Raw genomic sequence first — 24,530 nt, 5'->3', positions numbered from 1 at the left:
AAAATGATGTGTAATCCTATAAATAAAAAATAATGACTGTTAATAATTATATATTTTTTCTCAAATCACATATATTTATATATAATTAAAATTATAGTATATAAAATAATAAAAAGTATATAAATCATTTTAAAGTCTACTTATTCCATCATTAGAATACAACATCATTTGCTTAATTATTCTCCTGTGATTGGATATTAGCAATTTTTGGCTCTTATATATAATGTTGGGATATATATATATATATATATATATATCTTGGATGAAGTTTCAGCTATCTCCAGAAAAGATATTCCTGTGGGGAAAAAAACAACAACAAAAGGCTTTTGACCAGTACTGTCAAATTGCTTTCCAAAAGTGTTTTTTGCGAATTTGTAATCTCCCTCAGGAGTCCCTGAGAGTGGCTGTCTCACATTACTGATTTTTTCTAATCTGTGCTAGTTGTATGTACATAAAAAGTATCTCTTTAGTTTTCATTTTCCACTGTTAGAAAAGTTGAAATGTTAATAACTCTGTCAGTCCTTTCCTTTTATTCTTCTGCAAAGTTTCTCATTAGCCCTTTGTCTATTTTTCTGGGATTTAACACGATATGCATAGCTTCCACATTTTTATTTATTGTTTCAAAACTAGCAATGGTTCTGTACACAGTACTAATCCATAAGCTGATGTTCTAAAGAATCACATTGCAGTCAGTGATTCACCATTTACATTATTAAGGTACTTTGTATCATTGGAATGAAATGCATGAGTGATGCTTAGCAGTCTAAATGGAAAGCAATTTGTAAATATCAAGAATGATGGTTATTATTACATAAACACATTAGAGATAAATATCAGAATAATCCTGCAGCCAGTAAATCCCTTAAATTGCATAGAAAATGATTCCGAACTTCCCATTTACAGGTCATAAAAATATGACCTATACCACAAATAGTTGTAGTATAAAGAAAGTAGAAACTGAGAATTACAAGGCATATATTCTTTTCTTCACTACGGAAAAAGAGAGCCACTACCTTTAGCACAAAGGTTCTGATCACTTCCCTGTGCAAAAACAAAGTCACATTCACCAAACCATCCTTACCCCCTGCCTTCCTGGGCACGCCGTGCTCAAGGCTATGAACAGAGATGAACTGGCTATTTGCCCTCCCTCCCCTTCAATAGTATGCATATCGCCCCAGCCAGTGTCCATAGAAACTAGTAACCAACTACTAGAGAGCTTCATAGCATCCATCACCTATAAAAACATCTACCAGCCTGTTCCAGCCCCACTCCCTAAACTAAAATCTCCAGGACGCCACTGGGAAAATCCACAGCCTAACTAGCAGTCTACGAAGGGTAGAAAAGACAGAGTCCAACCTTCAGGTTGGACATCTGGTTCTGTCACTGATTAGCTCTGTGACCAGGTAAAGCAAGTTACATCATTTCCCTAAGCTTCAGTTTCTTTACCTTCCTTACGGCAGGATTGGAAAGGTAGAATTAACAAAGGTGAGATATATGGAAAATTTTACCCAGTGCTTGACACAAGGCAACTTCAATCAATGTTGTCTTCTTTGCATTCCCAACATTTTTGTGAGCACTTTCAAAAGTAATAAATGCCACTAGGAGGCAGCACGAGCACACAAAGAACTAGTTTCTCTCTCTCTCTTCTCTCTCTCTCTCTCTCTCTCTCTCTCTCTCTCTCTCTCTCTCACACACACACACACACACACAACCAGAGACACACTCATCCATCATACATTCACACACACATGCAAGCACACATACTCTTACATGTGCAAAGACAACACACACACACTCAAACAACATACACACAAGAGGGACAAATGTTCACACACATGCACATCACCCACACACACTCTCACACACAGAGACATACTCACACACATATGCACACATCACAAGCTGTTTCCTTTTCTTTCTTTCTTCCTTCCTTCCTTTCTTTTTCTCTCTTTCTTTCTTTCTTTCTTTCTTTCTTTCTTTCTTTCTTTCTCTCTCTCTCTCTCTCTCTCTCTCTCTCTCTCTCTTTCTTTCTTTCTTTCTTTCTTTCTTTCTTTCTTTCTTCCTGTCTTTTTAGTCTTTTATTTAGGAAGAATAATCTTCAGGCTAATAGGTGGGAAATTTCACTGATGAATACTTATGGTTGTGTTTGGGGGCTCAGAAATGAGACCCTGTATATTGAAAGACTGGTCAATGTCTTACAAATGACAGAATTCATTTTCTGTACTGTAAACTTCTTGCAGAACTAGGCTGCAGTGCAAGAGACAAGTTAAAACATGGCCCCTGTGTATTCAGACCCCTCCTGCCAAAAGGCAAGCGAAAAAGCAGATCATTGGCCTGGGAGGCAGCGTCATTGACCACATGCAGCTCACTGGGTTCACTGGGTCTGCAGCTGCTAGTACGTAACAGTCCAGATGGGAAGAGGAAACTCAGCCATGCTGAAATATGGGATGATTCCTAGCAACCTGTGGTTAGAGTTTCACTCTCCCTTCAGTGGATTGCCTGGGGGTGGGGAACATTTTTGGGGGAGGGAGAAGGGTGTCAGTGCTTCCTGGACTGTCAGCCAGCAGGGCAGATCACTGAAGCCTGTGGCTAGGGAGGGTGGGTTTAGCTGAATTTTTATAAAAGTCAACTTGGTGATCTAAAAGTTTAAGAAACAAAATTTTGGAAAAGAGAGTTTACTTATGGGACTAAATGGGCCACATAACCACTAAATAGAGGGGCAGAAAGTGGGAAGTTTCTACTAACGGCCTGGCTCCTCTAATCCAAAGTGCCTTTTCAGATTGCAAAAATAGCAGATTTTTTTTTTCTGTGAAAATATCATTAGAGGAATCAGTACTGTGGCATAAGCGCCAAAGTCTACTCTGATTACTTTTTTTTCATGGATCCAAGTCTATCCAGCAGCCTGAGATGCCTTCCAATGAATAACATGACACAAAAAGCCATCTTCAACCAACTTGCCATATTCCAGGAGCTTCTTTGTGGAATAGGCTGGGGTGTGAGGGAGGGGGATGTGCGGGGTGCTGTAGGTTTAATATAGGAGTGCTGGGCTTGGGAGCTTTTAGCATTCTGAATACCTGGTATTTCCAAACAACAGACATAATGCTACAGTAATCGAGATGGTGTGGTCCTGGCAAAAGAACAGACAGACCAATGGAACAGAGCAGAAACCCAGAAAAAGACTCCCATAAATATAGTCAGCCGATCTTTGCATTGCAAACGACAACGTCAAGAGAATGAGAAGACAAGCTGCAGACTGGATGAAAATCCTTGCAAATGACAATACCTGATAAAGGACTGTTATTCAAAATATATGAAGGACTCCTCAAACTTAAGAAGGAAATAAGCAACCTGACCTTAAAAGTGGGCCAAAGGTCTCAACAGACACCTCACCAAAGAAAATATACAGGTGTCAACTAAACAATGAAAAGATGCTCTGTGTCATTAGGTCATCAGGAAAATGCAAATTAAAGCAACAAGAGACAACCACATTAGAATGGCCCAAACAGAACGCCAACAACAAATGCCGATGCAGGCGTGGTGGAATGCGAGACGGTCCCACCGTTTCGGAAGACAGCTTGGTGGTTTCTTACAAAACTAAACATAGTCTGGGTGCACTGGGTGAAAGTGGTCAAAAGGTACCAAGTTCCAGTTACAAAATAACTCACCCCTGGGGATGGTGACGACAGCTAATACTGTTGTATATTTAAAAGTTGCTAAGAGAGTGGATCCTAAAAGTTCTCATTACGAGGGGAAAAAAAGTGGAACTATATGAGGTGATGGATGTTAACTAGACTTCTTGTGGTGATCATCTCACAATGCATGCACGCCTCAAATCATTATGCTGTACACCTGGAGCTAATACAGTGCTGTTTGTCAACTGTCGCTCAATAAACAAACAAGCCTACTCTTACCGTGGGACCCGCAATTATGCTCCTTAGATTTACCCAAAGGAGTTGGAAACTTGTGTTCAGACAAAAAACCTGCACGCGGATGTTGATAGCAGCTTTATTCATAATTGCCCAAACTTGGAAGCAACCAAGATGTCCTCCAGTAAGTGCATGGGTAATAAACAAACTGCTACATCCAGACAATGGAGTATTATTCTGCGCTAAGAAATGAGCTGTCAGCCGTGAAAAGACGTGGGGGAAGCTTAAGTGCGTGTTCCTAAGTGAAAGAAGCCCACCGGAAAAGGCTGAATGCCGCTGGATCCAAGGACATGAGATTCTGGAAAAGGCAAAACTACGGAGACGGTAAAAAGACCAGTGGTTTCAGGGTGGAGGAGGGATGCATAGGCAGGTCACAGAGGGGTTTTAGGGCAGTGAAATTCTCTATAATGATGGATATGTGTCATATATTTGTCCAAATCCATAGGAAGTACAACACCAAGAAAGAATCCTAAGGTAAACTATGGACTTGGATGATTATGATGTGTCCATGTAGGTTCATCTTTGGTTAAGTATCACTCTGAAAAGTGATGTTGATCATGAAGGGAGGGGGTTATGGATGTGTTCGGGCAGTGAGTGTATCTTCCTTCCTCTCAATTTTGTTGTAAACATAAAACTGCTTTAAAAAATTAAGTCGTAAAAAGATGGTATAACAATAAAATTACAAAATCTGTGTGCTTGTTTTATTTTGGTTTTGGTGTGTGTGGTTATTTTTATGATGTTTATACTCTTCCAACAATGTTGTCCCCAATCCCTCGTTTTGTTTTTTGTTTTTCCCCTAATCCTTCTTGAAAGCAGGTGTGGCAAGGCATTCCGTGAGTTAAAATATTGAAAAGCTTTCGCACCAGTTGGTAGATAGCTGTTGCCCAGGCACTCTGAGTGCCAACCACAACGTGGCTACCAGCTTTCCCAGAAGGCCCCCCTCCTCCGTTTTTCCACATCTAACAACTCAAGGGTAATGCCTGGTACATCGAGCGCCTCCAGCCCTGACCCCTCGACCCTCAACCCTCCAGTCCATGGTCGCGGTCCATTCTGACTGGTCCCCTGCCCTGGTGGTTATACCCCTAATACAGGTCATAGGTAATAAACACTTAAGTTTAAAAATCCCCATTGAGCCTGTTCATTCATCAGGTGAGCTGGGCTACAGGGCCTCAAAAATTCTGTATTCACATGTCTCAGTGGATCCGAGCAGGTAGCGGCAATTGTGAAAGAAGAGGGAAGCCCAGGGTGGACTTCTACAGAAGAGCCTGCAGAGACTGAGCAAAAGGCCTGGAGCTCGGGCTGTAATAGGGAGGCTCCCAGTTACCACCCACCAGATGCCGAAAGAAATCTTCATTACTTACCTTCACTGGTCTCCCTGTGACCAGCCCCCTTGGTTCCCTCCCAGGGACCTGGGGCGGGGGGGGGGGGGGGGGGAGATGCTATAAGTCTTTACTGCTGCCCTTGCATTCCTAGAGATGTTGGGGGGATGAGGAAGAGGTCCTTTAAAATTAATATGTGACAAGTTAAAGAAAACAGTGGTTCTTTAATTACTATGTGACAAATTAAAGAAAACTGTTTCCTGGCCGGTGTTTCCCAGTGGTTAGAGTGTCGGCCTGCGCACCAGACGGTCCTGGGTTCAATTCCCGGTCAAGGGCATGTACCTGGGTTGCAGGTTCACTCCCCATTCCCTTTTGGGGTGCATGTGGGAGGCAATCAGTCAATGTGTCCCCCTCACATGGATGTATGGATGTTTCTCTCTCTCTCTCTCTCTCTCTCTCTCTCTCTCTCTCTCTCTCTCTCTCTCCTCTCTCTCTCTCCCCTTTCTCCTCACTCCCTTTCAGTCTCTATAAAAATTAATGGAAAAAATATCCTTGGGTGAAGATTAACAAAAAAACAGAAAAGAAAACTTTGTGCTAAGGGAGGAAATCCAGAAAAGAGAGCTGCGGGGAGAGATATGGGGTCTCAGGGTTCATCCATCCTAACAATATGGAGAGCAGAGTGCCTGGTACAGATACTGATAAGATGATGGATTTGGTAGGGTCAAGATTTTTTTTAAGGGTCTTTTCTATTTTCTCAGTGAAATGAGAAGCAAGGCCATTGGTTGAGAGTGAGGAGAGAGAAGATGGCTTGAGGGGCATTGAGAAGAGAAACAGCCACCTTGGGGTGGAGAGGAGTGAACAGTCTAAAGAAACACGGTAGGATTCCGGGGCAGAGCTGAGGGCTTATGTAACGTGTGTGTTGGTGAATTGAAAGTGGGGCCTATTAGCCGGTTATGAGGTTTTCTTTTCTTTTTTCCAGCAACATTCAGATGCTCTGGCACAGGCAGAGGGAAGGCAGTGAGAGCCGGGGGACAGGTTTTGCCACCATGTACTGCAGAAGGAGAAAAGGGCAGGGGAATTGAATACGAACAAAGGAGCAACGTCGTGCTGGATCACGGAATTTTAGTGGCTGAGGAGAGATTTTTCTAGGGATTTTGTGAAGCAGACTCCTAGGTTCAAATCCAGTTCTTCTAAACTGGTAGCCCATGCTGATTCCTTCATGGCCATGTTTCTCAAAAGAATCATATGGGGACTATGTCATCAGTGTAGATTTCTGGATCATCCTCACAAATTCTGGGGTACAGCATTTTTCTTTGTAATAAGTACCAGGTGATATCAATGTGGGGTCTGTGGACCATTTTATGAAAAATACTGAATTGTAGTTGTTTTAGGTGAAAGCATTTGAGGGTAGATTTAGGGGAAAGGAACTGGGTTACCCACATAATTGCTTACACTGTGCATTTCACAGCCACAAAATGATGATATTCGAAATATTGGGGTTCTGAAACAGATAATAAAACCAAAACTAAGCCCCTGAGGAGTAATGATGCAATGGCTAAGTCCATACATTCAGTCACTTTATTTTTTCCACTTCCATTAGGTTTCCTGGACAAACACAGACATGACGCTGGAGTTTGAATCTGAAGACAGACCAGTTTAGCATGGCTTGACATCCCAGGCATCCGTTTTCCAGAAGGCCAGGGAACTGTGTTCTGTTTGGGGGGGGTGGGGGGGGAAGAGGGGTAAACATTCTGTGAGAAACAACCATTTCTTAAATGTGTTAAGTGGCTAAGACAAATCAAGTACATTTTATAAACGTGCAGAATAAATTGAATTAAATGAACAAAACCATTGAGCGTGAGGTTTCTGTGACATGAAAAAGCATCAGGGAAATGATAAGGTGGTCATTTCCAGGAGAGAAAATAAAAGGTTCTATCGCTCTGAGAGTCAAGGTTAAAATTTGGAAAAGAATCATCCTTTTATTTATTCTCCAGTGCACTAACCGTGCAGCATCTGTCTCAAGACTGGAAGGGAGTCTGGCCTGAAGGAATATCTGAACAAAGCCCTGTTTGTTTGTTTGTTTGTTAATTTTCCTCTTCTAACCTTTATTTTTTTGTACTGATTTGTATCAGGCTTGTGGTGCTTTGTCAGTTGGGTATTTAACATCTCACCAGCGCTCTGCTGTGTTGTGAAGAGCAATGATTTGCCCTGGCCCGTGTGGCTCAGTTGGTTGGGCGTTGTCACAAGCACCAAGAGGTCTGACCATTTCTGGCCAGAGCACATACCCGGGTTATGGGCTCAATCCCCCTTGGGGGCATGCGGGAGGCAGCAATCGATGTTTTTCTCTCTCCCTTCCTCTCTCTAAAATCAATTTTAAAAAGTGTTTTTTTAGAAAACACACACACAACAATTTGTTCAGGGCATTTCTAACTCTTTGTAATGATAATAACTGTGATTGGTTGAGCACTTCGTATTGAATGTCATGCATGATGTTTCTAATCATCAAACCTATGAGGTGGATATTATCTACTAGTTATCATTCCCTCTGTCTCTCAAACTGGCCACTTCTCAGACCTCTCTCCTCTTCCCTATACCTGCTCCCAACTCTGTTCTCTCCAGCCTGCTGGTACAGGGCTGTCCTCGTGCTTGGGCCATTTCTAGACTAGAGCCAACAACAGCGTCAACCTCTGCTGGTCCTTCCTTCATACAACAAAGATATTTAAACCCTAAACCTGAAATCTTACAAGGTTGGAAGCTCTAAATGCTGGCCATTGTACACGTTTTTATCTCACACAGACATAATTATCTTCCTTAAAATATTTTGCTCTGGTGACTATTATGCTCCCGTGGATCCTTTTTAAACTCTGGGAATTGCTGAAGGAAGGGGGGGAAATGTAATAAGATGTATAAACCAATGACCTTTGCCATAAGTCACTTTGTAAATTGGGGTGAGTTCTTTATAATTTGGGACCAAGAGGTGGCAAACATTACATTATCATGACCAGTATTATTATCATCATCATTATTATTATTAGTTATTCAAGCTTAATTTGGAATTATACAAGATGGGCATAATTCACCTCAATATTCATCAAATAAAGCCACAACCCCGAGTAATAAGAAAAGAATTGAAAAGAAAAATGTTTATTCAAGTAAAGAAACCGAATGCATCTTTCATCTCACTACGCCTCCTGTCCCCATCTCTTTTTAAAAGTTCAGTGACCATAGTGACATGGCTTCTTATGGTCTCTGTGTAATAAAAGTAGTAACTGTGGTGAGGGGCGCACGGGAGTCCTGGCTAAAGGTTCCCGTGTTTGACTCACCCTTGAAGCAGCTGGGGACCTCAAAGGTGCCGTCGATGCACTGAGCATCCTCGGTGTAGCTGCACTTCTTTTCCTTATTTTTGCAGAAGAAAGAAACTTTCTGACCATGCAGCATCCCATTCTTAAATTTTTCTTGGATCTTCACTCTCTCTCCTTCGAATATCACAGTAGCTTTTTTAACAGACACTTTACAAGACGCTGAAAGAGACAATATTTGGAGTTAAGACTTAGGAGTTCTATTAGTCTTTCTTAAAGAGAATGTAGCCTTTGAGCCTGTAGATGAGTACATCTGAAATGAATTGCTCAAGACAAGAAGAGTCCAAGACTGTATACACTGAATAACATCAATATCATTCCTAATAGCAGGTTTTTTTGTTTGTGGTTTTTTTTTTTTACCAATAGAACCATTAGTCATGGGTTCCAAGATGGCCTTTTCTTCCCCTGCAGTAGCCACACAAGAAGGTCAGAGCAAAAGCAGCAGATTCTAGGCTTTGGTGAACAGGGGCTTTTACCAGATACCACCATTGCGTGTAAGATCACGCTGGCCCACTCAGAACCCATTTATTGAGCTAATGCACCCACCCATCAGCCACTGTGAGGGTTGGCTGATAATAGCTCACAAACGCTCCTTTCTCTGAAAATTTGCCTTCAGCCTTAAGGACGCCACCTCTCCCAGGAGGTAATGCAAATCAGTCTCCAACCCCAGGGTCAGAGAAGGGAACAGCCTATAGCCAATGACTAACTGACAAGGAGATACAAAAAGCAGGTTCTCCTGCCTCTTGGTGGGATCAACTCGGGGGTAGAATTCATGGTCCAGAGCTCCCAAGGAGATGGAACTGAAGCTAGACTCTTGCTGAGACCCCATACTTGTTCAAAAGTTAATTGGATCCACAGTATCAGCAACACCTGGGAAGCTGGTAGAAATGCAAATTCTCAGCTCCTAGCCCAGATCTACCGCGTCAGAAACTCTGTAGGATTCCGATGCACAGTGAAGTGTGAGAACCAGCCTCCTACTCCATCCTACCTGCCTCACTCTCTTTCTCCTGACACACTCCCTTAATAAAGCAACTGCACTCAAATCCCTGTTTCCGGTTCTGCTTCTAAAGTACCACAACCTAAGACACTGGCCATATGTTATTTTGCCTGCCCTGCCTAATTCCCTTTTTTGCTTACACTATTCAGCCCACAGCAACCTGAGCAGATATATAGTGCTAGGTTGTGGTTCTTTGCATAAGCATACCACTGACCGTATCCAGGATAGACACCTAACTCAAATGAGTGTCCCAGGAAAAAGATGCATTAGTGATGAGACCTTTAGTTGAGAGGTCCTGATGTGGAGTCCAGGCCAGTTCAAGGTGAGTAAGCAGAGAAACATGGAGATGCGAGAAAGCCATTGAGAGATGAAAAAAAAAAAAGGTGGCAATTATTCCTGAATCTCAGCTCCAGTTCTCAGGAGGAATGGTTGTGTTTCATTTCCTGTTCTTCAATGTCCCTCTAATTGCCTGTTTCCCACTTATAAGCCCCCTTTTGCCTTGAAGTAGCTCGACTGTGTGGTTGGCTTTTGCAACAGTGAGAAGAATCTCAACCAGAACCAAGCAGAAACGGATGTTCATAGGCAAAGACTTCAAAGCATTACAGGAAGCCCTCACACTCTCACACCGTACTATCAAGGCCCATGACAGATCTGTTTATTTCATGCACTTTAATTTCAAATGAGCTCGCTAAGCGTGAAGCTGCCCCATGCACCTGTGAGTCTTTCACACACCAATAGCTGTGAAGCAGGTCTGAGCAATAAGTAGAAAATGATTGGAACAAGCAAGGGTGACCCACTGGATCGATTCACAGACATTTTTAAGACCTCACCCATATTGCATACCTTTGCAACTTGGTTGTGCAGACCAGTTTCCGAATCTGTTGCATTCTACTTCTTCTGGGCCATCCAAGACATAGGTATCATGGCAACCATAGGTGGCTTTATCCTTGTAACTAAGTGCTTCTTTTGCAGGATAGTTCACAAATCCATTGTCTGGTCTTATTGGGAATGGGCATTTTACTTCTAAAACGTTCATTTAACAAGACGTATTAGTATAAGCAGTAATGTTGTCCAGTAGTCATGGAATATGCAGTTACATTCTAATATCCCTTATACCATTGATCACTGAGTGTTCCTGTGACTGGAATGAAATTTACAGGTACCTTGGTGCTTAATTCTGTCCCCCTTATCTTATACTCATGGGAACCTGGATATTTTTTTTAAAAGAAACAAAACCACTTTGAAAGTATATAAATGAGTTACCAAGTTCTTTGGGCTTTCACATAATCATAAGGCATTATTTGTTGTGAATTTCATCTCTACACAGTCTAAGATGGTGAGTTTGAAAGAAGAAAAAAAAATAGTTTCTTTTCATCAACAAACCATGAAATTAAAACACAAAGACTCCCTTCATGCACACCAGCACGCCATTAGTTGGGTTTTAAATGTTAAATCTAATTCTCATGATTGTCTTCAGACTATACAAGAAGGCAGCACAAAATATGAAGGAGAAAAATGGTGCTGCTTCCAGGCCTTCTTAAGGCCCCAACAGCAGAGCCCCAACCCCGTACCCCAAGTCACCAGAATACAAGAGAGCAAGGGCAGAGCCAGGAGCAGAGAGCTCCTGGGAGGGAGAGTAATGAGGTAGTTTAAAGGACAGACTTCAGAGTTGGACTGCTTGACTCAGTGTTGGCTCTTCCACACATCAAATGAGAAAGAATCTGAGTCTATAATAATACTAAAATTAACAGTCCGTGGAAGAGAAAGGCTCTTCTCTGTAGAAGAATGCCAGCTAATCAATATAGAAGGAAAGAAAGAATTAGAATGTCATCATTTTGCAACCACTAATGTCATAATTGGATCATCAGTGGATGCAAAAAGGATGCCTAGAGAGTGCATATCCACACAGTTGTCAAGTATGACCCACAGGTAGCTCACTAATTCCAGAGGGAAAGAGATCCTTTACCAAGGGATGGACCACACCCCCCCCCCATTAGCAATGACCACCAGGGGGCAGACGCTCAACACAGGAGCTGCTGAGCTGCAGTGACTTGGCAGCAGTGGTTCTCAGGTGATACACCTGGAACCAGAGAGAGGGAGACCTATTCTGGGGTGCGTCACCCGAGAACCACCCTCTCATAATTTGGGACCCCTTGGAGGATGTCAGAGAGCTGGTTTTGGCCTGATCCCTGCAGGCCAGGCTGAGGGACCCCACCAGTGCACCAGGCCTCTAGTATTCTTACAATTGTTTAAATGCTTGTTGTTAATACTTCAAAACATGTTAAATGTCTTGGGTACAGTGATAATATAGGAGAATGTCCTTGTTCCTAGGACATTTATGCTGAAGTATTATGGATAAGTGTCATGATGTGTACCACTTATTTTCAGATAGTTCAGGGAAAAAACTGTCTGGAGGGGGCGGAGAATGAGAATGTCACAATACGTTGACAGTTGCTACATCTAGGTAAAGGGTTGGAAAAAAATATTTTTTAAGTACCTACTGCTTAGGACTTGGTAGAGTTAATTGAGATGACATATACAAAGCAAGAGACCAGTGCCTAGCCTAGAGTTAAGGCCCCCAAAAGGTTCTAGGTATTATTACTAATAGTTTCCCCATGCTAAAAAGCACTTGAGTTTTGAATCATTCAACAAATACCTAAAATATCCACTACAGGAGACGTTAACGGTCCTTAGTATAATCCTCGTCAGCATGATCACTTCTATCTGTCTACTGGTTATGCAATTGACAAATGTAAAGATGGTGACACGAGGTCAAATTCAAGGAGGAAGAGTCTGCATAAGTCCTTAAAATCAAATATTTTTTGTGATTCTTACATGTAGGTAAAAGCAGGTAACAATATAACTGCAACCCAGTGTTTTTTCTTTACCTTCATCTCCTGAGACACCCCAGTTTAAGCCAGGCTTCTCTTCACCAGCCTCGCCACAATATCCCGCTGTCTGTGCACACACCCTGTTCCTTCACGCCTTCCAGGCTTTCCACATCCTTCGCTCTGTGTGCATGCCTCCCCCTCATTATCCACTCATCCACCAAGCCCCTCCCTTGGAAAGCTTTCCCAGGCAGCTCCAGAGAGTTCATCGCATTATATAGACTTCCCCTGAGGTCAGAAGCCGGTTCTCCTGCATCTGGTATCCCGAACACCTAGCTCCCCGCCTGGTACATGGTAGAAGCCAACAAGCGTTTGTTGAACACAGTCATCTGGAAGGCAGCTATGCTCACCACTTACCACCAAGGCCAAACAAGGTCACTGAAACACCCATAGCGGAATGTTCAGTAGTTTTCAAAAATGGGAATTGCGTTATCCTAATCGCTTTCTCTTCTCTTTGCACTTACCCCTGCATTCTGGTAACTCAGTCCAGTTTCCATGTGCTGTGCAGGTTGCAGTGTCATTTCCAAACATGGCGTAGTTGGGCAGGCATTTAAAGACCGCCTGCTTTCCGTAGACTGATCTGTTTCCAGCCAATGGCTCATAAGCACTAAGTACCGCAAATTTAGGTGTGGGTGGCGGAGGGCAGGTTACAGCTGAAAAAAGAAAGAACCATCATTTTCATGAGGCTTATGGTGCTGAAACCAGAGAAGTCCCAGGCAAACCTACCGGTCACCTTCCCCGTAACTGGGACCCACAGACTCACGGGAACACACAGGGAGGTTCGGACTCCATATTCCCTCCTCAGTGCATTGAGCGGATTTAGTTCCATTCAGAAAATACCTGCGAAAGGAAACATGTAATCCATCAAACAGGAAGAGAATCCATCGAGAGCTTCTCAAATGTCTTCTCCCTTGTGCATGGCTTTAGATCAGCCGTGGGCAAACTACGGCCCGCGGGCCAGATCCGGCCCGTTTGAAATGAATAAAACTAAAAAAATAAAAAGACTGTACCCTTTTATGTAATGATGTTTACTTTGAATTTATATTAGTTCACACAAACACTCCATCCATGCTTTTGTTCTGGCCCTCCTCCGGTCCAGTTTAAGAACCCATTGTGGCCCTCGAGTCAAAAAGTTTGCCCACCCCTGCTTTAGATGAACACTGTTGACTTCGTTCCCATAATGTGGTTTTCCTGAAGAGCTTAACACACATCTAAGGCTCAAGTCTCCAGCCTAACGCTGCCGGTGAATCACCAAAGAATGGGAAGGTTCCATAGCTGGTGAGTGTAGAAGCCAAACCCCAAATCCCTCATCTTCAGCCAGCTGGATAAACTAACTGATTCTTATGTGAAGCAAAAAAAACAAAAAACAAAAACAACAACAACAAAAACCATTTTATTTCTTCAGGATCACAACATGAATCAAACTGAGTAATCTCTACTATTCCTTTTCTCAGAGCATATTAACAGGAATGTGTAAAAACTATGCCGTGATCACTGCGTAAGTCATACAAATGTCCAATCACGTGGTTGTACACCTGAAACTATTATAATATTGTATGCCAACTGGAATTTAAAAATTAAAAAGAAATTAAACAATCAAAATGCCAATGCAGTCCATTTTCATTGAAAATGTAGCATTCTGTCCGGGAAGCCAATTTTTTTAATATGGCTTGTCATCAGACCTACCAATAACTTGTGCTTCAGAAGAAAGGACTGCATTTCTCTTTCACACCAGTATGTCTTCATCTCCAACCCCCTTCCTCAGGAAGGTTTTGCCCAACGGCATTGCAGCCAGCGTGCTATCGCCAACGTCACCAGCGGCGTCTTTGCTCAGAAGGCAGATGAGTTATTTTACCAGCCGCAGCGCTTTCTACCTGGGGATGCTGTGCTGTTCTGAGAATGAAGAGAACTATGTCCCTCATCATCATACTCCCACCCTTTGCCTCAGAATTCTCTCTAGAGACTACCAGGTCAGTCCATCAAGTTAGCCTCATAACTAAAGCCCAAATCTAATTCCTAAAATATTTTAATCCTCCTGCTAAGATTTGGGCCAGAAATTATAAGGAATTACCATCTAGTTTCAATAATTTCAATGTACGTCCTCAGATAAGTAACTAATCAGACGCACCCCCAAATTGGATATATCTCAGTAATTATCATATTCTCCACCCCTTACCCACCCTCAACACCATTGTGTATTTAGTAATTTGTATTCAGCAAGCCCAAGGCTAGAAATAAATTATGGACCAGTCTTGATGTTTAACTTAAGGGCATAGAAATGTGCTTCATCTATCAGCTATTCAGTCACTCAGAAGTCCTTACCCGTTGTTACAAGAAAAACTGATTGTGTTGGGATATTCAAAAGTTGTATAGCGCACAGCTCCATTTTCTAAGATTCCAGCAAAAGGACACACTCTGGCTGTGATTTAAAGATAAAAGGGTAAATATCTATTTATAGAATTTTGTATTAAAATAAAAATATATAAACTCCTTTCTATCCTTTGATCCAATAACTCTACTGGTAACTATTCTAAGAAAATAACTAAAATAAGTCAAATGATGTATGCATTAATGTGTTCATTACATAGCTACCTCTAATAACAAAAACCAAACAGCCTAAAAGTTCATGATCAGGGTATTGCGTTAATGAATGATGATAAATCAACTGTATATAATGCAGCCAATAAAATATTGATTATGAAGATCATAGAGGCATAGTCAATGTTTCTGACATGCTAATGAAAATAGGAAAACACAAAATGATATCTGCTCTCTATAATAATACAAAAATATACACAGAAAATAACTTGAAAAATGAAATTGTTAGTGTTCCAGAGTTATGGCCAATTTAAATTTAAAAATTCCCAAATGATGTTATAGTGGTTTTTCATTTAAAATTCTGTTGGTCTTGCCCTGGCCAGTGTGGCTCAGTTGGTTGTCATTCCATGCACCAAGAGGTTGCTGGTTCAACTCCTGGTCAGGGCACATGCCCGGGGTATGGGCTCAATCCCCAGTAAGGGGCATGCAGGAGGCAGTCATCGATTGATGTTTCTCTCTCTCTCCCTCTCTCTTCCTCTTTCTCTAAAATCAATAAAAACATATTTTTAAAAAATATATTGTTTGGTCTTTTTTCATCAAAGAGTATATTAAAACCACTTGTATGGACATGTATAATGTTCACAGAAGTCAGTCCCTATGATTAAAATAACCAGAAGCTACATAGGTCCATATAGTTATTTTTAGTGCTTAATTTCCACATAAAATTGCCAGAAATCCTCTGGTTGATTGCTCAATATTTGACTGTAAAAATAATGCCAGCTTGATATCACAGAACCCAATTTTGAGGATGAATAAAAGCAACCATCTACCATAAAGCAACAATGAAACATCAACGTATATAATTTATGTTATATTATTAATTTAGTATAATCTGTAGTATATTTATACTTTACTATAAATATTATATGTAATCTATAACAATAAAAGCATAATATGCTAATTAGACCAGATGTCCTTCTGGATGACCTTCCGGACGAAGCAGGGACTAGGAGGGCCGAGGCAGAGGTGGCCACAGCGGCGGGCGGGGGCCGAGCCCCTTGCACGAATTTCATGCATTGGGCCTCTAGTATATACATAATTTAGATAAAATTTATTGACATTTCAGTAACTATTCATTCTGTTTTCATTTTGAGGCAAAGTCCTGAGATACGATGATTCTTCATGTTTTATTTTCAAGAGTCTCCTTGGCATCTGTTTCAACTTCAGAGTATCTGTACTTCTTTTTTCACTTCTGCAGATTCTCCCTCTCCTTTGATCATACCAGGTCTCTTTTATACATCTCTCCCAGCTCTATGCTAAGTTTGTCTCTCCTTCTCTAAATAGTACCTACCGCCCTTGGTCTCATCGCCCATGGAGAAGCTCTCGGGCCCTCTTGTTTCTTCACAAGTCTCCCCTCTCCCCCACAGCTCTGCTGGCCTTCCACACACGGAACATGATAAGGTAGGTTATCTGCCCAAAATGCCCAGAATTGGAGGGAGGGGAGAGAATGTGCACAAGGCGCTGACTTACGTGTACATCTCAGTGTGTTGATGGGCCAGATTCCGGTGAGGGGGCAGGTAAACCGTCTCATCCCTCCGCGGGACACATAGCCCGGCTTGCAGAAGTACATTATCTGCTCCCCTGGATCATAGGATGTTTTTAAGGGGGTAACTGTGGCAAACGCTAAATCATCTGGCCTGGGGCAGGCTGAAACAGAGCACGAAGCAGTTGGTTAAGAAATCTATAGGTGCATTTTTAAGTTCAGCTGGCATAGCAATTAAAACTCGTTAATGCTTTCCAAAAGTAACTCTACCAAGTCCTGTGTCATATCTCATCTAATCTCAACCACCCTTTAAAGGGTACTATTGTTATTCCCATTGTACAGGTCAGCACACTGAGGCTTCAATTGTCTAAGGATCTTCCGGAGGACCTTTAAACATGGCAACGTTAAAAAATAAGTATTAATTCAGTTTCTCCATAATCCACCCTAAAGAGAACTCAAGTTATCATTCGTGATCCCCAGCATATGCCAGGGGGTTGGATATAGCAAGTATTTTTGCAAAAAGCGAAGAGTACTTACTCCGTCCGGCAACAGCCACATGGCAGAGAAAACTGGAGAACAAGAAGAGCGCTGGAGAAATCATTGTGGATGATTCTCACTGGCACTACCAAAGTGGCTTTCCTCTACCAAAAAGAGAGGATGCACATATAAAACTGCTTAACTATTAACCATTGTTGTGTACTTTTATCTCTGTAAATAGAAGATAAAGTATCAGGATTTGAAAGGAACTCCAAGACCCACATTCTTTAATCATTTACTTTCCACTCCTGTGGGTCTGTTGTGAAACCTTTAGTTGATGGTGTCTGTCTCCAGAACTTTGTGGTAAGGCACGAAACAGTTCATTGTTGCTGCTGACAGAATCTGGCGATTCCAAGATTGCCAGGTCTTCAGTCTAGACCTCCGGTTTCTCCATCCTCTGTTCTGTGTTCATAGTGGATGGATCACCAAAAGGCTGCTTCACTCACAGCCTGGGCGTATAAATTTAGGACTATGGCTTACTCTCTGGGTTTCGGCCTTCACACCTCTAAAATGATATTCCAGCTTCTAGAACAGATGTATGAGTCGAAAGAACATCACCGAGGTACCTATCATTAAAATGCCTAAAAAACCTGAGCTCATTATTCTCTCACACGATGACTATTTCTTCCAGCTTCCTCTTTTCCCTGCAGTTAGTAACAAGATCCTCCTGGGAGTTTAGCTATTTGGAGCTATCCTTGAAGCGGCCATCTGCTCACAGCAAAGCAACACAAAGCCTTGCTCTCCATTCTTACTACTTCCTACATCGGTCTAGACAGATTTCTAGATTGGTTTTAGGGATTGGGAAGTTGACCGGGACTCAAAGAAGAGAAGGAGTTGAGTGGGTGGAGAGAATGGTGAAGATGCTGGTTGGGAAGGTTTTGAGGGGACTGTTCATGATTCCACAGTTATCTCATACCTCATTAGCTCTAAGGAACTGAATATACAAATGGACAACGGCCAGACAATGTATAAAAATAGCATGCTGACCCATATCTCTGTAGCAACCCATCCAGAAAGCCGAATCACAGCCTCTGTAGCTATTGGCCCAACTTAGGGCCAACCAGAAAAAGCCAACGACGTTCTTCTAACCAATCACATAGGCTGTCTGGCCTCTAGTTAGTCCAGCTTTCCCAAACCAACAAGCTCCAGCCAGGGCCTACTTGAAACCTTCCCTTTTTGTCCACTGTGAAGTTTTCCCATTCTTCGAACTGACTTTGAGCCTCTGCCCGACACAAATGATGATGACTGACTCCCTGGCCATTGCAAACTTGGAGGAAATAGTCTTGGCTTGTTCTCCTTGGGGTGGTCTTGGTTTATATCCTCAGGTCTAAAGTTCCTTGAGGCACATCCATTTAAGAAAAGTTCTTGGGGGGGCAGTGATTCTCAAATGATGCTTTTAATGAACATTGTGCTCCATGATAAGAAGAAAAGCATACCGCCACAAATATAAAACAATGGTGGCCCTTTCCCTTTTGTGATGAAATCACAATCTCTCTCTCTCTCTCTCTCTCTCTCTCTCTCTCTCTCTCTCTCTCTCACACACACACACACACACACACACACACACACACTCCACATAGTCAAACACGAGATGGATTATTGTTTGTCACTAGATCACTCCTGGGTTCGGCTTTCCTGTGGAGAATTCCCTCAATGGATGAGAAGGAGAGGACACTAGTGAAGAGGAGCCAAGTTGTTTTATGTCATGAAGCTCCATGGTGGATGGAGAAAAAGAGAGAGAGAATCCAAACACCAGGAAAAGAAACTTGGAGAGGTTTGACATTGAGGACAGAACATTTTTGGCAGCAGCTGCAAACTGAGCAATAGACATTGAGAGGACTGGTGATGGGGAGAGGGGGTTTTTAATGATGCTGGCTGATGGATGTACTTCCTCATCTGAGAGAACCTTCTGGAGGGGTGGAAATAGTCTATATTTTATTTTAGGTAGTTGTTACTTGGGTACATGCAATTGTTAAAACCCATCCAACTGAACATTTAAGATCAGTGCATTTTATATGTTAACTGGCAACACAGTGCACAAACTTCATGCACTGGTAAGGTCCCTAGCAGCTGCTGGCTGCCGGCCAGGTACTCCCTCCCTTCCCCTGGCCGGCCCTGCCCCCTGGTCGAACTCCAGGATGAACTCCTGGTCGAGGGGACAGTTTGCATACTACACTTTGATTATATAGGATTATACCTCAATTTTAATCAATGCACCCCTTCCTTCCTTTCTTTTTTACTTCTTTCCTTTCTTTCTAGTAAAATGTTCCCTTGTTTGTATAATTAAATAAAAAGATAATAGATAGTAATGCGTGCAGTTAATAAATTATAATTATTATTTGTCCTGAGTGCTTTGCCTCTGAACATGTTTAAGAAGTATACGATGCTCCCAGAACTCTTCTAAAAACACACATGGGTCTAATGAAAAGCCCTTATGATGAGCCTTAAGATGCAATGTAGTTGTTTATCTCCCGGTCTGTGATTTATTGTTTCCTCTAACTTTAGCACCATGTGGTTGACCTGTAGTCTGGCCTATCATTCTCCCCCATATAGTTCAATTCACACTCCAATGATTAACTTACGGTAATAACCAAGGCGCTGGCTGATGACTGACATTAAATGACATTTTAAAGATACATTAATTTGAAGTTTAATTTGGCAGAGCAAATGGAAAAATCATTAAGGAAAAAAATCTTGGCAAATCTAGTGGCTGTTTTGTCTTGTTGACTGGCCAACTCTTGGATTTAACGCTGCACTTAGTATATTTTATTAACCATGAATAGGAATACATCAACACGTAGATACTTAGGTTGAAGAATACATGACAATTGTTTTACAAGAAACATAGGACCTTGTATTTAAAACTCTTACTGACTTCATATCCTCTCCTACTTCACTTTGTAAATGGAGCTATAGAGACCTAGACCCAGAGTCCAAGGTTGTGTATTCCTGAAAGCACGTTGCATCACATGTTCAAAAACTCTCTTGTTTACTTCACAAGCAGAGACTTTGAACATAACATTAAACATTTAGCAAGAGCTGAGAGTTTTTTTTAAAAAGACTTTCAATGTTGTCTCTTTCTGGGTTGGGAATCTAACCAATATCCACCAACAAGCTCCCAGCGGAAAAGGAGTGTGGTGCTCTGGTTAATTAAGGCAGAGGTTTTAACCCAGCACATTTGAGTCTGAGTCCTGACTATGCCCCTGACTATCTGTGGTCTCTTGGGAAAGGAACATTCTCTGGACAAGTTTTCATCTCTAAATTGGAGGTGAAAATAAAACCTACTTCACATGCTGTTATCAGGACTAAATTAGAATGCATACAGGGTACTTACAAAGTGCAGGGGGCCAACGCTCTAACCACTGAGCTATGGACCAGGGCAAGGCATAGTTTTTCTTCTTAAAGTGCCTACATACCAGTAATCTTCCATCACCTGTAGTTTGGCCATATCCCTACTTTAGGACATCTACGTGGGATCTATCACTATGATGGCTAACCCCACAATGAAGATCCGTCTACGAAGTGTTCGAATAGATTGTTTCCTTTGGATCTTATTTCTAGATGTGGAATTACTTGGGCAAAGGGCAGAACATGTTTAAAGACCTTGATACATATTGCTTGACCACCATCCAGAAAGGTCAGCCCAATTTATGTTCCTATTTTATGATGTTTGAAGGTTCTAAACACCGTGTAATGTTAACAGCAGACAGAGACAGAGTTCAATTATTTGGTTTTTAGTTTTCTTCTGGCTTTTCTAGCCAAGTGTGCCACTCCTACGGGAACGTATGCCCAGGTGACCCAGAGCGCCACATTTGGATATACCAATACAGACGTCAAAGGGTACTTACTATTAATTAATATGGCCGAGCTTAACCAAAAACTAAGAAGAGAGGAGACACAGGGAACAAACAATGCAAGAAATCACACAGGTTTATTTACCAGAGAGCTGAGGAGTTTCAGTCCTTGGCAGGCCACCCGGAGACACTCGCTGACAGAGACACACGGAGGTCGTCAAATACGCCGCGGCAGGAGCTCGGTCTCTTGACTCGAAGAGAGGCCTCTCACAGTCTGGGCTCAGAAGCAGAGCAGGAACGGCAGTTTCCAAGGGGGAAGGAGAACATCTTGTCTGTGGAGGTCAGACGGGCGTCTGACTGCTGCTGTGAGAGTCCTTCTTTTTATACCCGACGGGTGGGCTGCTTCAGTGTCTCATATCAGTGTGCTCCGGTGGCCTTCTGGGCTTATCAGGATACACACACAGGGAGTTACAAGTTGTTTGTCAGCAGTTACAAGTTATTTATCAGGAGTTAACACGCAGGGAGTTACAAGTTGTTTACACGCAGGGAGTTACAAGTTACTTATCAGGGTCACACACACACACATTAAGTCTTCTAAGTAAAGTTTAAAATTCACTCTAATAAAAAAATGAAATTTGATTATGCTATCTTATACTAACTAAACTTATTACTATAACACCAAGGAAATTGTATTCACACTGAAAAGGTGAAATGGACATCGTGAAATTGAAGCTCAGCTAGGAAATAATATAAGCAGCTAGCTGTCCAAAATGCATTTCGGGGCTACAAATCCAGGAAAATATACCCCAAGTGGTGAGAACCTGTAATTGCAACCTCCACATCACTCTCATTGATCCTCACAATGTAGAATAGTAAGGAAGACATTCTCATAACATGAACATTTTATTTAAAAAAACGTATGTACAACACTGTGATATTGCAAAGAATGTGTATAGAAAACATTCTGAAAGTCGACGCACCAAAATAGTAAGAGCATTTCAGTTTGTAGTGTTTTTTTCTTATTTTCCCTAAACCCAAATTATATGTAATGCATTTGTATCACTTCACAGTGGGAGAAACGGGAATTTTTTTGAATGAGAAACAAGAAGACTAAAGGGAAAGCAATAGATTCTGAAAACCAAGCATCGGTTGGGGTTGACGTCAATCCACAGCCCAATGATATGCGTTGTGCAAGAAGATGGCTTATGGGCACTTGGATGCATATCAGATGACCGCAAAAAACAACATGGACTCTCTTCACACCAGCTACAACAAGTTTTGCCCAGTTGTGTTTTTGACATCGTTATTAGGTTAGTACATAAGAGAAAAATTCTTTCATTTGTAACAGGTGTTTCCATTTTAAGCAAGCATTTGATGACCTATCTTCTGGCGGTATCCTCTGGAGTGAGACGCTGAACGGTGGATGGGACTATCATACCACAAGTTGATTTAGCAGCTGCTATAATGCTCAGAGGCTATAACTGAAACAACCAAACCCCGTGTGGTTTCATTAGCTCTGTTAGGTCCAGATTATATGGAAGGAAAGGAGGACTTAGAAAATGGATCACTATTTTGAAGAGAGTAGGAGGTATACATGTCTCCCATGAATACGACCTATTACTTTTTAAACATTTAAATCTTTACATTTAGAATGAGTATGGAGCCCAGCTGGTATGGCTTCGTGACTGAGCGTCGACCTATGAACCAGGAGGTCATGGTTTGATTCTGGTCAGAGCATATCATATGCCTGGGTTGCGGGCTTGATCTCCATGAGGGGGCATGTAGGAGGCAGTTGGTCAATGATTCTCTCTCATCATTGGTGTTTCTATCTCTCTCTCTCCCTCTCCCTTCCTCTCTCTGAAATCAATAAAATATATTTAAAAAAATAAAATAAAATGAGTATGGACACACAACAGTGTTGAGCTGTATGGACCCTTCAAAAAGATCATAGATTTTAAGAAACATTCTTAAAGCATCTCATTAAATGGACATGCACAAATACATCAAGGGCCTTTATAGACGACTACACTTGTCTCTGAGGGAAAAATAAATCCCACTGATTATTTAAGCAGCCAAGACTATTTATGACTTTCCCTTTGTTTCCACATGTTAGTTTTCTTCAATATAGTATGTCCCCCTTCGCCTGCCCTGCTCCAAAATGTTTGTATTTATCTACCAAGATGCTCACACGACAGATATAATGAGTAACGAGTAGCATTTATAGGGAAGAATATATGAAAGAAATGTTTAATGCACTTCTCTATCCACTGAGTCCATTATCTGAAAAGCTTGTACTTTAGAAACAAACTTCAAGAAGAAAACTACAGAAGTCTGTCCCCAGTCCCATTCTGTTCGATATTTTCAACAAATCAGATGAAGAATAGAACAAAACTTCTACACATTTCTAGATGTTGCTCAGCTGAGAGAATGCAGCTAGAAACCACAGGATAAATGTCACAAGATCAATGTGAACCCCAGTGCATAGGTTAAGTAGGGGGCGAGGCACTTTTAGCTTACAGACGTTTCAGATACTTCTGCCGACCACAAGTGGCTGAAGTGTAATTGGATTAGGCTGAGTTCAAAGGCATGGACAGCCCAGTCTTAGACACAATTGCTCCTTTGTATTGTGCTGGTCAGACCAAAGTTTGGCCGTTCTTAAGGAGCACATTGAAAAGCCAGAACTCTCTGAAAGACAATGAATTATCCTATTACATCATGTAATAGGATAATAATTCAAAGAACCGTGGCTGTTTACCCTGGAATGTAGAAGTCTTAAAACACTGTCTCCAAAATAAATAAATAAATAAGTAAATAAATAAATAAATAAATAAATAAAATAATAAAATAAAACAAGGGGAAAGGCACACACAAAAAAAAGGAATTTAAAAAGAAAATTGTCTCCAAATATTTCAAGAACAATTATGTGGAAGAAGTTTTAAACTTGTTTCGAGTTGTTCCTGTGGAGAGAACTTGGAGCAATGAGTAGCATTTATAGGGAAGAATATATGAAAGAAATGTTTAACGAAGATTTTCAGCAATGGAGGGGGTTTCTTCAAGAAGTGGTGAGCAGCCTATCATTGGTAACTCTGAGGTTCTGGGCCCTTAGAGTTCAACTGAGTGATTGTCCCAAAGAATAGACCAGGCCACTCCCCCACTTAGACACTCCATGGCTCCCCGTTAAAATTAGAACAAATTGCAATCTCCTCACCGTGGGCTACAGTGTCCTCCATGACCTGGCCTCTGCCGACCTCTATCCTCAGCACTCTGTACTTTCCGTTTATTTGTTTACTAGAGGCCCGGTGCACAGATTTGTGCACCTGTGGGGTCCCTCAGCCTGGCCTGCGCCCTCCCACAATCCGGGACTCCTTGGGGGATGTCAGACTGCCACCCCTGTCTTGGCCCCCACCTGCTGTGACTTTGTCCGGAAGGAAGGACATCCAGAAGGACATCCAGTCTAATTAGCATATTACCCTTTTATTATTATAGATTCCATGACTACTCTTTAAAGGTGACTGCGTACCAGAACAGTTACGAACAAAGCAGATAAAAACCTCTACCCTGAAATTTCTCTAGTTGGGAAAGAAAGGTCAAAAAAATAATAATAAACAAATAGATGAAGTGGTAAGTGT

The 24,530-nt window shown here is 41.7% G+C and overlaps 1 protein-coding gene across 1 annotated transcript; it reads right to left on the bottom strand.

Moving 5' to 3' along the window:
* Positions 1-6,788: 6,788 nt before the first annotated feature.
* On the bottom strand, positions 6,789-21,290 carry APOH (apolipoprotein H). The gene is made up of 8 exons (XM_081110230.1): positions 21,047-21,290; positions 16,558-16,734; positions 14,812-14,908; positions 13,253-13,329; positions 12,954-13,142; positions 10,445-10,624; positions 8,569-8,766; positions 6,789-6,957 (listed from the first exon to the last, which is right to left on the bottom strand). Exons 2-8 carry the CDS (start codon positions 16,655-16,657, stop codon positions 6,902-6,904), a joined length of 897 nt encoding a protein of 298 aa, XP_080966356.1. The 5' UTR covers positions 16,658-16,734; positions 21,047-21,290; the 3' UTR covers positions 6,789-6,901.
* Between the last annotated feature and the right edge of the window lie 3,240 nt (positions 21,291-24,530).

The sequence above is a fragment of the Myotis nattereri genome (genome assembly GCF_964212035.1).
Source record: "Myotis nattereri genome assembly, chromosome: 16".
Lineage (NCBI taxonomy): Eukaryota > Metazoa > Chordata > Mammalia > Chiroptera > Vespertilionidae > Myotis > Myotis nattereri.
Note: the sequence above shows the minus strand (reverse complement) of the source record. Positions and strands in the feature narration are given on the sequence as shown.

What these genes read in the sequence shown, in the direction of transcription:
- APOH (XM_081110230.1), bottom strand. Translation starts at nt 16,657, where the DNA reads ATGTACTTCTGCAAGCCGGGCTATGTGTCCCGCGGAGGGATGAGACGG. An exon ending in CAACACACTGAGATGTACAC is followed by an intron (nt 14,909 to 16,557) that starts GTAAGTCAGCGC and finishes TTTAAATCACAG; the next exon opens with CCAGAGTGTGTCCTTTTGCT. An exon ending in TGAGTTACCAGAATGCAGGG is followed by an intron (nt 10,625 to 12,953) that starts GTAAGTGCAAAG and finishes TGAACGTTTTAG; the next exon opens with AAGTAAAATGCCCATTCCCA.